Source organism: Melopsittacus undulatus, chromosome 3, assembly GCF_012275295.1.
Source record: "Melopsittacus undulatus isolate bMelUnd1 chromosome 3, bMelUnd1.mat.Z, whole genome shotgun sequence".
Lineage (NCBI taxonomy): Eukaryota > Metazoa > Chordata > Aves > Psittaciformes > Psittaculidae > Melopsittacus > Melopsittacus undulatus.
In genome coordinates, this window is record NC_047529.1 from 112,538,567 (window position 1) to 112,552,258 (window position 13,692).

At 40.9% G+C, this 13,692-nt stretch overlaps 1 protein-coding gene across 2 annotated transcripts in view; it reads right to left on the reverse strand.

Moving 5' to 3' along the window:
- LRPPRC (leucine rich pentatricopeptide repeat containing) overlaps nt 1-3,008 on the reverse strand; it is an 88,019-nt gene extending 85,011 nt beyond the window's left edge. The window contains exon 1 of one of the 2 annotated variants that reach the window (XM_034060921.1): nt 2,890-3,008. In XM_034060921.1, the coding sequence (XP_033916812.1) occupies nt 2,890-2,975 (86 nt within the window). In that variant the 5' untranslated portion in view covers nt 2,976-3,008. The remainder of the gene's footprint in view (nt 1-2,889) is intronic. The other variant, XM_034060922.1, reaches the window with a different exon arrangement.
- Nucleotides 3,009-13,692: the final 10,684 nt, after the last annotated feature.

A 13,692-nucleotide genomic window follows, 5' to 3' on the forward strand; every position in this document is an offset into this window, starting at 1 on the left:
CAGTTGTGCACGGGGATGCCTAAACACATACAGTAAAGTGACAGTAAGACAAAGATTCTCAGTGAAAAATTCTCTTAGGAATGAAATTACTGGGCAGAAAGAATGCACAAATTTAGGTGTTCTATTCAGTCTTCCTTCAATATAATTCATAGTTTAGAATGACACCTAAAAGCTATGAAATAAATACCACTGCTTTTTCTTGTGAATATGTTCCCTAACAAGAACCTTTCTCACACAGTTAACTAAATCTAGCCTGAGAATTAAAGCTTCCAGCATTATCACTAAACTACCCCACATTTGACCCCACTTAGCCTTGAAGATATAGAAGAGTATTACCTAGTGCAAGAAAAAAAGTATCTTTTGGGGGGGGGACAACTACCAAACCCCAACTGTTATAACCAAATTACCACTGCAATTCCAGAAACTGAGTTCTAGAAAAAAAGCACTGCCAGCCCTCCATCAAATCCTATGTTAATTTCAGTATATATTAGCTCTTGCAACAAACTAATCTCAGAAAATAAGCTTCCAGTCAAGGAAAACAAAACACAGCTGAATTACCACAAACTAGAGAAGTTTATTTATGATTTGCAGCTAACTAAACATGTGACTCTGTTGCCAACCATACTTTAGACACCTTTCCAGTTCCCTGGTCCTTCCTGCACAGGTCTAGTCCATCCTTCACAGCAACTTTAGCGTTTAATCATCTGTTACACTTCAACCACTAAAACCAGCAGAAAACTGTATTAGCTTTTACCTAAGATTTTGGTCAGACTACTGAATAAAATCAACAGGTTTGATAAGCACTAAAGCAAGTACAAGTAGCAACAGCTTCCTTATTTTCATGGTGAGACTTCTCTCTATTGCTGGCTGTTCTCATCCCTTCTCCTGAATTAGCTCTGGAACTCATCAAGTACCATGCTCGAATGTATTTCTCTCTCTAGAATGACAGAAAACTACTCTGGTTTCCTACCAGGAATTAAGTTACCTGAATTAGGAGGGGCCACCAGACCTATAACAAGGCACAAGCAGGACAAGACAGAAGAACTGTCTCCCTTTGGTTGCACTAAGTTATGTCAACTCATAAAACTCAGTGTGTATGCTTATTGCTTTTCTATTCTCAAATATTATGCAAACGTTTATAGCATCATGTGGACATTTAATGAGAGATTAATTCCAAGCTCAGTCACTAGCACTAATTAAGGACACATGGTGATACTTTTTCAGTGGATAATGCTGAAACGTGTGTTCCATATTCAGAGCTAATGGGAACACCAGCTGCTATCTGAATAGTTTGTAAGGTAACACTTCTACACACCAGAAACATTATATCCCCTTCCCAACCACCCGCACTGGTTCCTCACTAGGTTTTGCAAGTGCTAGTAAAAACACAGCAAACATCCATCTCCTTGAAAGAAACAGGTCTAAACTTATATTTAGCTACGCTTTTATATTTAGCAACTATTTATAATTAACTGTTTAACCTTATACACATTTCTAGTTAACAGCTATAATTATAATCACAGCAAATCATTTGGCCTAAGTGAAAGCATCTCAACCCATTCCCAGCTTCCTCTTTTAAGACTCTGAAACTGGACATGGTGGAAACTGAAAACCTAATCTAATCAAGGCTCAGAAGTCAAAACCTTTCTCTCATTCACAAGCAATTTGAGAACCTGTTGACAATGAAATAACCCCTAATGTTAAAAAAAGTTTGCATAAACCTTCATGCAACTCTAATGGCATATTTGCTGCATGAAATACAAAAAATAAGTATCAAACTCTTTGACACAGCTATCACTTGCACAAGATGCTTCCTTCTTGGGACATGTAATTAAGGAAAAAAATACAGAAGCAATAAGCTTGTCTATCTAACAGAATGCTAACATCACCCTTGTGATACCTTAAAATCAAAGTGCTTTGCAAAACAGGCACTGAAATGTTGTAAGTTTCCTACAAACATCAATTCTGACATGTTTATGTACTCAGGGCTGAGCTTTTTGCATTTCTACACGCTGTAGGTCATGCTTTGCCTGGAAAACGTTGTACTGGGTGACCCTTGGGGTGCCTTCCAACCTGGTATTCAGTGACTCTATGATCCAGGAGATATGTGACCACAAGTAAAAAGATCCCAAAAGTGTAGCTGTGGTGCACTGTGACTGGAGAGAAAGCTCAGCTCTCCCGAAACTGACATTATAAACAAACAAACAAAATAAATAAATAGAAGGAAGGACTGTGTCTTTAAACTTCCTACCGGGCACCAACCACAGATTAGAGTGGTCAAAACGGCACAGGAATGCACACAGGTGACTTTCCCACCCTAAGTCCATAATGAAAGAGACAGAACTATGGCAAAGGAATGATAACGGACCCAGCGGGGCCCGAGGGTAACTGTAAGCTGCCCGGATTCCAGCCCTACGGTTACCCCAGTCAACAACCACCCATCCCCGAGGGTCTCGGCCCCTCTGCGGCCGCCCTCACACCCCACAGCCGGTGCCCCGGCAGCAGCCCCCACCGGAGCACAGTGCCCTTCGCTCTCACAGGCAGCAGAGCGCTCCGCTTTCACACAGGCCCAGAGAGACCCCGCAGCGGAAGGCACGGGCCGCCCTCACCGACCCACCAGGGCTCCCGCGGCCTGACCCTGAGCTAACCCTGCCGCGCACACGTGGTCAGAGGACACCGCACCGGACCGGGCCTCAACGCTCCCACCGGCAGGCCCCGGGTGGAACAAGGATAAGGTTTCTAAGTATGCACCATCCGCTACACGGCGGCCTAACCAGCAGCGCCCTTGGGCACGAGGGCCGCCGCCTCGGCCGGCCCCACCGCCGGCCCCACCGCCAGCTCCGCCGCCCGCCGGCGGTCACCGTGCAGTCCCACGGCGCAGGGTCTCACCTGGCGGCAGCGGGGGGGCGGAGGAGGGGCAGGAGGCGCGGGCAGAGCGCCCGCAGGCGCCCGGCGGAGCTCAGCAGCGCAGCCATGACCGCCGCGCGCGCCGGACGCGAAGGAACACGTGAGAGGGGCACCGCGCTACTCCGCATGCGCGCCAGAGGGCAAAGAGGGGCGGGAGGTGCCGGCACTCCGCCTCCGCCGGAACATGTGACGGGAGGAACCATTTGCCTCAAAGAGGGGGGGGTGGCCGCTCTGCTTTCAGAATGGGTGTGCTCAGGCACAGGCATGGTTCTTAGCGTCCCCCCTGTGCTGCTGATGGAACACTCCCCACTCAAGGCTAGTGGCGCAGCCAACCGGGAGTCAGTGCGGCGGAAGGTGGTGTGGGTGGTGCCGCTGGATGGAGGGGAAGAGTGTGGGCTCAGTGCGCCTTGCTGCACGCCCGGAGGCGGAAGGGATCAGCGGGAAGCGCCGCTTTTCCCAGCAGGCTCCTCGGGAAGCTTGGCAGCCTTTCGAGCGCAATTCCGGCCGTCATTGCCTATGGAAGGCAGTCACTGTTGCGGCCGCCGTTAGTGGCCGTTGGCGGCCGCTGTGGTGTCCCGCTGCACCGCCCGCTTCCCTGAGGGCTCGCCGCTGTTTCGGCGGCGGTTGTGTGGCGGAAGAGAGGCGGTAGCCTCCGGGTCTTGCTGCCGCAGGGCTGGAGGCAGGACGGAGCTGCCGCTCGGTTCCTGCGGGTTGTTTTCGGACACCGCTGGAAATGGCAGGGGTAAAAAAACTAAGGCTTTCAGCCTGTCCGTAATTGGAAAACCTCCGCCAAAGCTCGGGCGCTGGTTTGAAACTATCACTTCCACGTCCTAGGAGCGAGATGCAAGTGAGAGGCGGAGGAAGGAACACTTTAATGGGTGATCTGCCCGTGCGTGGCTGTGTCTACTGAGATGGTTCCTGCACCGGTGTTTCATTTTAGCTTACAAGATAAGCTGGTTCCTATGACATAAAACATTACTTAGAGTTACAAGTTACGTACATCTTTACATAAAGAAAAAGGCTTCTTTTTGGCCATAAATTCAAATAATGAGGAGCAGTTTGATTTTCATCAAGTTTACAATCAGCTGTTTCCTATTATACCTTACTTGGAAAGACTTGGACAATCTCATCAGGGTGTGAAGGGCCCAGTTTTTTAAAGTTACAGACACCCATTTTTGTTTATAAGTCCTGGGTGTTCAACATTTCTCATTGTCAAGCCTCAAGGCAGGAGTTGCAGCCTTACAGTTACAGTATTTGTAATGTTACTGCTTACCACAGCCTCTGCTGCATCACAGTGTTACAATATTTCATGGAATATGAAGTTCAGGCTTTGTGAAGAAGACCAAGATGACATTCATTAACCCAAGTACTAACCTGGTAGCATACATGCTAATGATGAGGCTAGCTTAGGTTTGTGTTTACCAAACTTGATGATGGAGTAGAGCCCCTGGGATCTCACTGTAATGACACAATACAAAAGTGCCTACAATGCTTACAGTAAGGACCAGAAATGATAAATAACTGGAAGAGTAAAAGAAAATAATGAGATTATGTTGGTCAGCATAATGAACAGTTGGTCCTTGTTGCTGAGACTTCGTTGCTGTTGAATCAGTAAAGAGTAGCTTAAGAAGAATGATGGCACAGATGCTGACCAGGAATTCTTCCAAAGGACAAAGAACATGCAAAGGTGTTTGCCAATCCAGCTGCTGGATAACAGGATCTGAAATGACAGGCTGCTTAGAGAGGAGCTGTCTTCGCTGCCGAGTGAGAGGTCATAGACTCGATTCTGTGTTAGAGGTAAAGACAGCTATTTGCTTGATGTGGAAAGGGAAGGAGGTCCTGAGGAATTAATTCAAAATGTGACACAGCTAAAGCAGTAGGCTTTGGAAATCATATTTGCTGAAGTTCTCTGAATGGGTGAGAGGGTCTAGACCACATTTATCAAGATCTGAAAAAGAGAAAATTTTAATCAGTAAATTGAGACACAATCTTTAAAGCCTAGGCGAGAGTTTTAGTTCTCTGGATGAAGATGAGTTGTGCATTAGTATGGCAAAAAGTAAAGGGTGGTTGTATCTGTGAATCAAGAGAAAGCACTTTCTGGTTGTGTTCCCAGTAGTAGTTGGGAAACAGAAGTTATTAGGTGAAGAGGAAGGGTTTTATTTTAGCCATGACAAGCTTGAGTAGTACATAAAATGTGAGTGAAGCACTGGGATTTCAGTAGGGACAAAAAGTTTGGGATAGATCTGTAGGTCCTTAGCACAGCCACTGTGCTATTGTTGTAGAAAATACAAATCCAGAGGTAAAAGATACAGATTCAGGGATACGGAAAAGGCCAAAGGCACAAAAATACCCAAAGAGGGGAATTAAGATGTTCATCCTAGCAGGATGATTGCAAAAGATACACTAGAGAAAGGAAAGAGTTGTAGAAAGAAAAGCTGCGGTCAGCTGCATAAGGGACAACTGGAAAGCCAGATGTGAGTGAGTCCAGGCTAAGAGTGATGGGAAGTAAAGACGTGTGGCAGACAAGGGGCTTATATATATGTAGATGCTGAATTTATTCCTATTGTATGTATCTGTTAATTAAAATGTTTCATTCAGAATCTCTGATGAGTTCTGTCAGAGTTGTGTTGAGCTGTAAAGTAATTACTTCCACTGAAGGTGTAAAAGAATTCATCTCCTCAGCTATGTTAGTTTTGCAAGATTAGCAGAAATTTTAGTAAGTAGTAGAGCCTTTATTCTTGTAACCAAGTCAGCAGATCTTATCCTGGCCATCTATGGGGAGCAGATCTGATGACTAAGAAGGTGCTTTTTTATATAGTTACTTTTCATAGGATCACACTTTGAAAATGGTTGTGACATAACTGGGTCACATCTGAAATTTTCCTATAAGCTGCATAAAATAAGAAGTTGAGGTAGCTGCTTTTGTCAGAAGGTATATTGTTAGAGCTGTGGTGAATCATATAGCGGAGAAATTTGCATATTGTACTGTTACTGAATACTGCAACGCAGTCATAAATTTGTAACTCATTAATAGTCCTTCAATATCTTAAATCTGTTGCTTTTAAATAATAACAAATTAAGAATTAAGATACATATAATAAACATCACATGCTGTGTTTTTTCTGTCATTGCCTTTGTTTTATGTGTTTAATTGTGGGCATGATCTACTACAAAGAATATCATGTCCCAGGATTTGGCTACAATGTGTATTGGAGAGGATAAAATAGTAAGACAAGATTTAGGAATAGTAAAACTGTGTTTTGGCTGCCTGTATCTCCTGTATGTAATAAATAATTTTCAGGTTTTGATGCATACTTCAACTTTTGGTTGAAACAAGAATGGAATGATGCAGAGGTCATGCAGATTGATTGCTAGTTTGACTGGGAAATTCCAATGAAACATGCCTGTCTCACTGGTATACATGCAAGGACTGATACAGCATGTTACTGTATATTTGTATGGGTCTTTTATCTGGTTAACAATTTTATTTCATTCATATATATGGGTATCTAAAATGGTAGTTGGATGAGCCTTTATGCACAGTAATCAAATTAGCTGTTACTTTGTTAAGAACTCTCATTTTCTGTTTATTTCTCTTCTGTCTGAGTCAGTCCACCACAAACCTAACTGACCAAGCAGACAGAAATTCCCAGGGAAGTGTAAACCGGCATTTTGAAGGGCAGAGAGCAAGGATCTCTTAAAACAGATCAGTCACCAATGGAAAAAGTCTTTCATTTTCCTGGCAGCTGATCTGCTTTGGGAGATTTCCCTTCTCTCGCTTGTTTTTCTGCATCCTTGATGGACATTTCTGCCCCATTGGTTAAGTCAGATGCTAAATCACATGTTGGTGTGGCTGTGCACTGACGCATAATATTTCCAGTTGTAAAGTCAGGGCAGGAACAATTATTGCTTTACCTTTTTTTCTTAAGTGCAAGTAGTGGTTGTGTTACAAGCCAAGTGTCAGTCATGTAGAGAATTTGTGGTGTTTCCCTGTCTTTAATTGCTTTCTGAAAGCTTTTCCTCCTCAACTCCAGAGCTGCTGAATTTAACAAATCCCCTAATAGATACACTTAGCATAAGGAGGGTTCAGTGGTGGACATTTCCATGTTGCTTTAGGCCATTGAATGGGTTTTAGATATATTTTCATGTTGTGTCATGAAAAAAAAGATAATTTTTTTTTCTCAAGAAGTGCTCATTTATAGTAAACCATCTTTCTGGCTAGACCCATGTGCACACACAGTGACTTAGGGACTAAATGTCAGCTCAACTGAAATAAAGTTTTCAGTTAATGAAAGCCAAATCCAAGAGAGAAACAAACAGTTTGAATTCTCTTTGTGGTTTCTGAGTACTGTGTATTTTCCTAACTGCTACTCAAAATAAATGTTTAACATTAGATATTGCAGACTCTATCAAACAGATTTTTTCATGACCTTTAGATAGGATGACTGGAATGGGTATCATTTAACTGGAGAGAGTAACCTGTTTCAGCAACATGGGTTATGTTGCTGATATTTTCCCATTGCTGCAGTGTGTGAAGCCTGGGAAGTTGAAGTATTTCCCATAGGGCAGGTACTGTCTGGATAAATCAAGATAAAATAGCAGTTGAATATATTGGGCTATGCAAGGTGCAGCACAAGTGATTCCTGCACAGGAAGAAAAAAATCATTAACATTTTAAACATATCTCCTGTGAAAAAAAAAACTTTTACTTTTCTCTAACTTGTCTAATAAATTACTTAAAATACATGAATTTAACATAAAAGTATTTGTGTATTTCTGTAAACTAATGTTTTAAAGGCATCAATCAAAAACATGCAAAAGAGATTGTATTTTCAGCAGTGCAGAAAGGAGTATTTCAAACATGGATTCATTCGCTCTGCAAAATCCTCTGCTTATTATTGGCAAATTTGTGGTCTGATGAAGCCATGAAAAGCTTTTTGATTATTTCACTAAATCAGTGACTTGGACAAGAATTTTGTGCTCCATGAAGTGTGGTTTAGTACACTCAATATTTGCCTTAAAATACAATTTAAAGGAGAGCTTTGTCCTCTTTTGTCTTGTTTCTTGATTGTTGCTGTTCTTTGGAAAGTTCCAGTGGAAGTTGCTTGTTTTTCAGGGGGAAGAGCAAGTTGTGTCTTTCACAGAATTTTTTCCTACATATTTCTAATATTTGTGCTGAATAAATGTTAGCAAAGAAAAAACCAAACTAGTTCTTAAATGGTATGCTTGGGTTTATATACTAGTAGGACAGACTGAGACTGAGGGATTCTGCCTTCTCTTCTGGTTTATGCAAAGGAGCTTTTGGCTATGTCTGATCCCTAGAAAATTCCTCTTCTGTCCAAGAGACCAGATGTCTCTCCAACACACCAAGTGTTAGTTTTGTGAACTCGGGTAAAAATGATGCCTATGTTGCCTTGAATCGTGTTTGAGGGTTAGGCACTCACAATCTTCAGTTATGCAGAATTTCTCAGTGGCCCAATACCTGATATAATGCCTTATTGTTATGCAGGTACTCTGCAGTCAACATCTGCAAAGAAGGAGGAAGGAAGAAAGAAGTATATTTACCACTGTCTAATATTAGCAACATAACTGTCAGGCTTAAACATAGAGTTTTAAAAATGTTAACTACCTGTACTTCAAAATGAAGACTGCTTTATTTAGTCAGGATGTTTCAGGTTGTCTGTACAGCCCAATGGCTGGGATCCCATTCTACTAAAACTCTCATCTCAGAGACTATTCTCATTAAGCACAAAAGTAGCAAAAAGGGGTTTTTTTCATTACATGAAAAGAGTTCTGTTTGTAAAAAGCCATTTTCAAAGCAGAAAAAGCAGAATTTTCTACCGTGCTGAAAATTTAGAAATACTTAATAATGTTATGGCTGTAATTTACAACAAACCTGGATGCATCCATATATATGAACACTAAAACATTTTCTGCCCTGCAGTGAAGAGATTGAAAGGACTACTTTTTAGCATTACATATTTTTAAGTAAGCAGGTTGAAACAAGTCATCCCAAGAGGTCCTTAAGAAACCTGCACAGACAGTGATGTTGATTTTAAATGAAAATCTGAGACGTTCTAGAGAATCAGAAGAGTGTTCTGCTACTGTTGTGATAAGACTGGTAGTTCAGGAAATGAAATACAAGACAACTACTGAGGCACAGAGCCTCGAGAAAGTTATAGGTCAGCTGATAATGGGCTTCATTAAAGAATTAAATGCTGAGAACATGGTTAATGTTAACCAGTATGATTTCATAGAAATTAGGTCTTGTCAGATGAAATTGATATTGTTCTGAAGGACTACCAGGCTGGTTGATACAGGTGACAGCTGTGTTGGCACACTTCTGTGAAGCATTTGACTTACTGACACCAATTCAGAAATGCTTGCTCTTCAACAGCAATACATTCAGAATGGGTTAGCTAGTAATACTCAAAATGTATTTGCTAGGAGTAGCTGGCAAAATAAATTGTAATTAGTGAGATTGTATAGAGATCATTCTCAGCTTAGTACTTTAATTAAAACCTAAAGGAAAAGTCACTGTCTGAATCAGAAAAATCATGGAGCAGTGAATGATGGAGATGTTTCACTTACACAACATGATTTGGATCATGTCATGGATGGACATGCGTTTCACTTGTAAGAGAGAATTAGTAAAATGTTTATTGATATAAACCAGTAATTTAACAAAATTTGGTAGTAAATGTGACAGGACAATGCTATGCCATAATTGCCCCCAATTCCCTGTTTAAATCCTTCTTCCATCTGCTTCCTATTTAATAAACATTAGCATCCAGTTTTACTGTGTAGCCCCAGAAACTCATGGAGGAAAGGAAAGGGTTGAACACTTCCAAGGATGGGGCATCCACAGCTTATCGGGGCATCCACAGCTTATCGGGGCATCCACAGCTTATCAGGGCATCCTATTCCCAGTGCCTCACAATGCACACATTAAAGTACTTCTTCCTAATATCTAATCTAAATCTCTCTTCTGTCAGTTTAAAGCCATTACCCCTTGTCCTTTCCTACATGCCCTTGTAAAAATGTCCCTCTCCGGCTTTCTTGGAGGTTCCCTGTTTTTGCATTTCTGGAGATGAGCTTGATATAATTTATCAACATACTTTAACTTTTATTGTGGCATAAGAACTCCTTGAACTATATAAAGCTAAAACTGAGAGTGAAAACATGCTTCATGTGGAATAAAGATTTAGTCAGAGATATCTATGCTTTAAGTTTACATTCTGCATTCTACAAAAAAGTTAAACATACAGAGAAATCTGTGTGGTCATGGCTCAAAATTGTATTTCTGGCCCTTGCTGAACCACAGTGTAAAACCTTCATCAGTAGCGTTTTAGGGTGTGCAAGGACTTACACATTAGTTTCAAGGCCAGGTTGGATGGGGCTTTGAGCAAGCTGCTCTAGTGGAAGGTGTTCCTGCCCATGGCAGGGGGTTGGAACTGAATGATCTTTAAGGTCCCTTCCAACTCAAACCATTCTATTATGGTTCTATGATTCTATGATCTTTTTGCATTTTCCCTGCTTTTACAATGCTTTCTGACAAAACATTCTTCTTTTCAGACTCATTCTATTATAAGAATTACTTTAAAGGTAATTTGAAAATAAGAGAAAGCCTTCTTACTTTAGTTCTTTTGCCTTATCATAACATTTATAAAAGGATATGCATTATTTGATTTTTGGAAGTAGTAGTAGGTCCCTAAGAAAACACTGTAACATTAGTCAGTAATTTTTGTCCTTGAGAAGAAGTTGTAATTTCAGTTAGCCAAGGTGTAAGTTACTTTCTTAGTTACTTAGGTTTAATGCAATCCATGCACACAAATCTTACCCTACTCATTGTTTATCCATCCATAGAATCTGTGAAGAAAAAAAGCATATGTGGCTCACACTTCTAATGTAAATAAATAAAACTCTGAGTTTTTTTTCTTTCACATATGAAAAAGCATCAAAAAGAAATAGACTGTTTCCTTGACCACTTAAAGTATATTGAGCTTAGTTCATCATTAGAGTTACACTGAGGATGAATTTGGACTCTGTATTTTTCCTATCCTGAAAATACTTTCCCACTCAAACCAGTCTTTTTTTTTACGTTCTATTGAAGTATTTGGTTCGAGGCCTTTCCAAAGCCTTCTCTTTATCATCAGCATCTGTTTTTCTTCTTTTACTGTTACCTTTCCTTTTCTTTGCGTAGACCTCCTTAAACATTTACAATTTCAGTAAGTTTCCGACCTGCCATCACTAGTAAGCCCTTAAAAGAATTCCTCATCTAGAAATGTCTAAGTAGGACATTGTTACTTCATCAAAAGATTAAAATATTTTTCTGATGATGTGTCAATTTAAATTGTAAAGCTCTCATAAAAACCCTTGTGTTTGGTGGTTGTTTCCTTAAATACATTTCAGTGAGAAAGACAAGGGCTGTGAGTGTCAGCAAGATATGCCTTCAAACTGTTTAGGTTTGATTGCATTGCATTATACAATGCTTCATTACTAGTTTAACCTCTCAAAGGTTTTCAGCTGCTGTTTTATTTAGCTATACTGACTACACTGCCTACAGCAACTCCAGGCAATGATTCCCCCAGTGGCATGCATGAGCTGCCCTGCTCTACTGCAAAAATACATTATGGCTGAATTTGCCCTCAGAGTTTGGAAAGATCTAAAGTCTTTGGAGACTAAAAATGTGTTTTTTTCTTTGTTTTAGCTGGCAGTATGAGCCTCTGGCATTTTAAAGTGCAAGTCATTAGCGTCCACAAGGGTGATGTTAATATGTCTGTGTTTCAATCTCAAGACATTTTCCAGTTGCTTCTGCCACAACAATCTCTGCCATCTCAGTGCTTTTTAAGCCCCTTGTGAATTCAAGTAAGCTTCGCAATGCCAGTAGGAATCACTGTAGACTTTGGCTGAAACCAGTTGCTACTTGATTTATTCTTTTTGCAGTAGTTGGCAGCAATGCTCAAAGTCATTCAGAGCTACTTGATGGGTGGGGGGGATGAAGAGAATGAGGATATAACACATTACATTAATGTGAAAACATTAAACTCAATCAAAAGAAAAGCTAGAGGATTTTAAACCTAAGTTTTGAAATTATTTGGGGTTTTGTTGTTTTTTCCTATATGTTTTTTAATTGAGGAGCTATGATTTATAGACATAAGAATACCCAGTTGTACATGCAAAATCCCAGCAACTGTGATAACATGGCATCCAGAAATAAAAGCAAACTAAAGGATCAATTGAAGCAATTGAGAGCATAGCCCGAGGGACTAGATGACAGTCCTCATTGACAAGAAGGACAGAATCTGTCAACAAAGGTAATGCCCTGCAAGAAATGCAATAAGGCAACACAAAGACATCAAGGGCTGACCCTTTCACCCAGTGTGTAAGCACTGAGTGTGGATGTACAGTGTATTTGGTCAATTGCTGCTTGCTTTCACTGGGAGGAATGTCAGAAATATTCCCCCTTCCCTTTTACACTGCTTTACTGTATTCCCTCCAGTTCCCAGCTCAGGCTTAATCCCAGCTCCCACATCTAAAAGGAATTTAATCAGAGGGATAGAGCAGAAGAAAAGCAGTCTGAATGTGGAGACAACCAAGCGAAGCTAAAAACATAAACATTTTGACAAGCATTGCTATTTTTAGGTATTTCAGTTGGTCTTAGAGAAAACTAAGTAGTATGGTGCCAAGTTAATAGTGCCTGGGGTTAGATCACAGGGTTTTACAGCCATCGCTGCCTGTCCTCACCGTGTAAGTTTATAAAAGGACTGGGGACTAAGAAATATGGTTTCTCTCTTAGTTTCCTTCTGATTCGTTATTGGTTTCCCTCACAGTGTCTTTAAATGAAGAACTCTGCAAGGGATTACTCTCTATAGCTCCAAGCAGAGGGGTTCTCTCTATCGCAGGGTCCTGCCCGCTCCTAAGACCAACATCAGACATGGGTCTTTCAGAGTCATCTGCACACGTGTGCGCACATGCACGTCTGCCATCTTGTACCAGCCTGGTGATGGCTCAGTGCAACAGCTTGAAGAGAAGGGATAATCCTGGATCACATTATAATTACTACTGAACAACTGATTTGGAGCTTTATAGAACTGAAGCTCTTGTTCATGAAGAGTTCCTGAAGGACTGTGGTTTGGACAAAGATGATCCAGATCTTCGGAACTGCAGGTAGTGAGATCACAGTGTATAGGTTAAAAAAAAAAAATCAGTCCTGTTTACCCATTTATTTTCATGTAATTATTGCATTTATGTAAAAATATAATAGAATCATAGAATAGTTTGGGTTGGGAAAGACCTTAAGATCATCTAGTTCCAACCTCCCTGCCATGAGCAGGGACACCTCACCCTAAACCATGTCACCCAAGACTCATGTTTCCAAACTCGGATTTCTTAGAAACAATGCAAATCCTTATTTTGGTCTTGAGTAACACATTTTTGTTTGGATCACTAACTTTTATTCATAATATTGGGAATGCATATATTCATTCTGTCCATTTCCTTTTGTTCATGTGTGTTATGCTATGAAGTAGCTCTGATTCAGGTAAGACCTTACCAAAATACATGCAATTACACTGAGTGCCAGTAGTAGTTTATACTGTGTATTAATCTGACCTGTTTACACAGTGGCCTGCAAGAAACTAAAAGCTTCAATACACATTTCAGTTTTGATCAAACTGCAGCCATTCTGGGCTAGTGCAAGTGCCTAAAAAAGCAGAACTCAGGTGCTGGCTAATTCACAGTACCCTAAATGTCTTGTGAAAGCGGTAGCAGTGAATTTATAGTC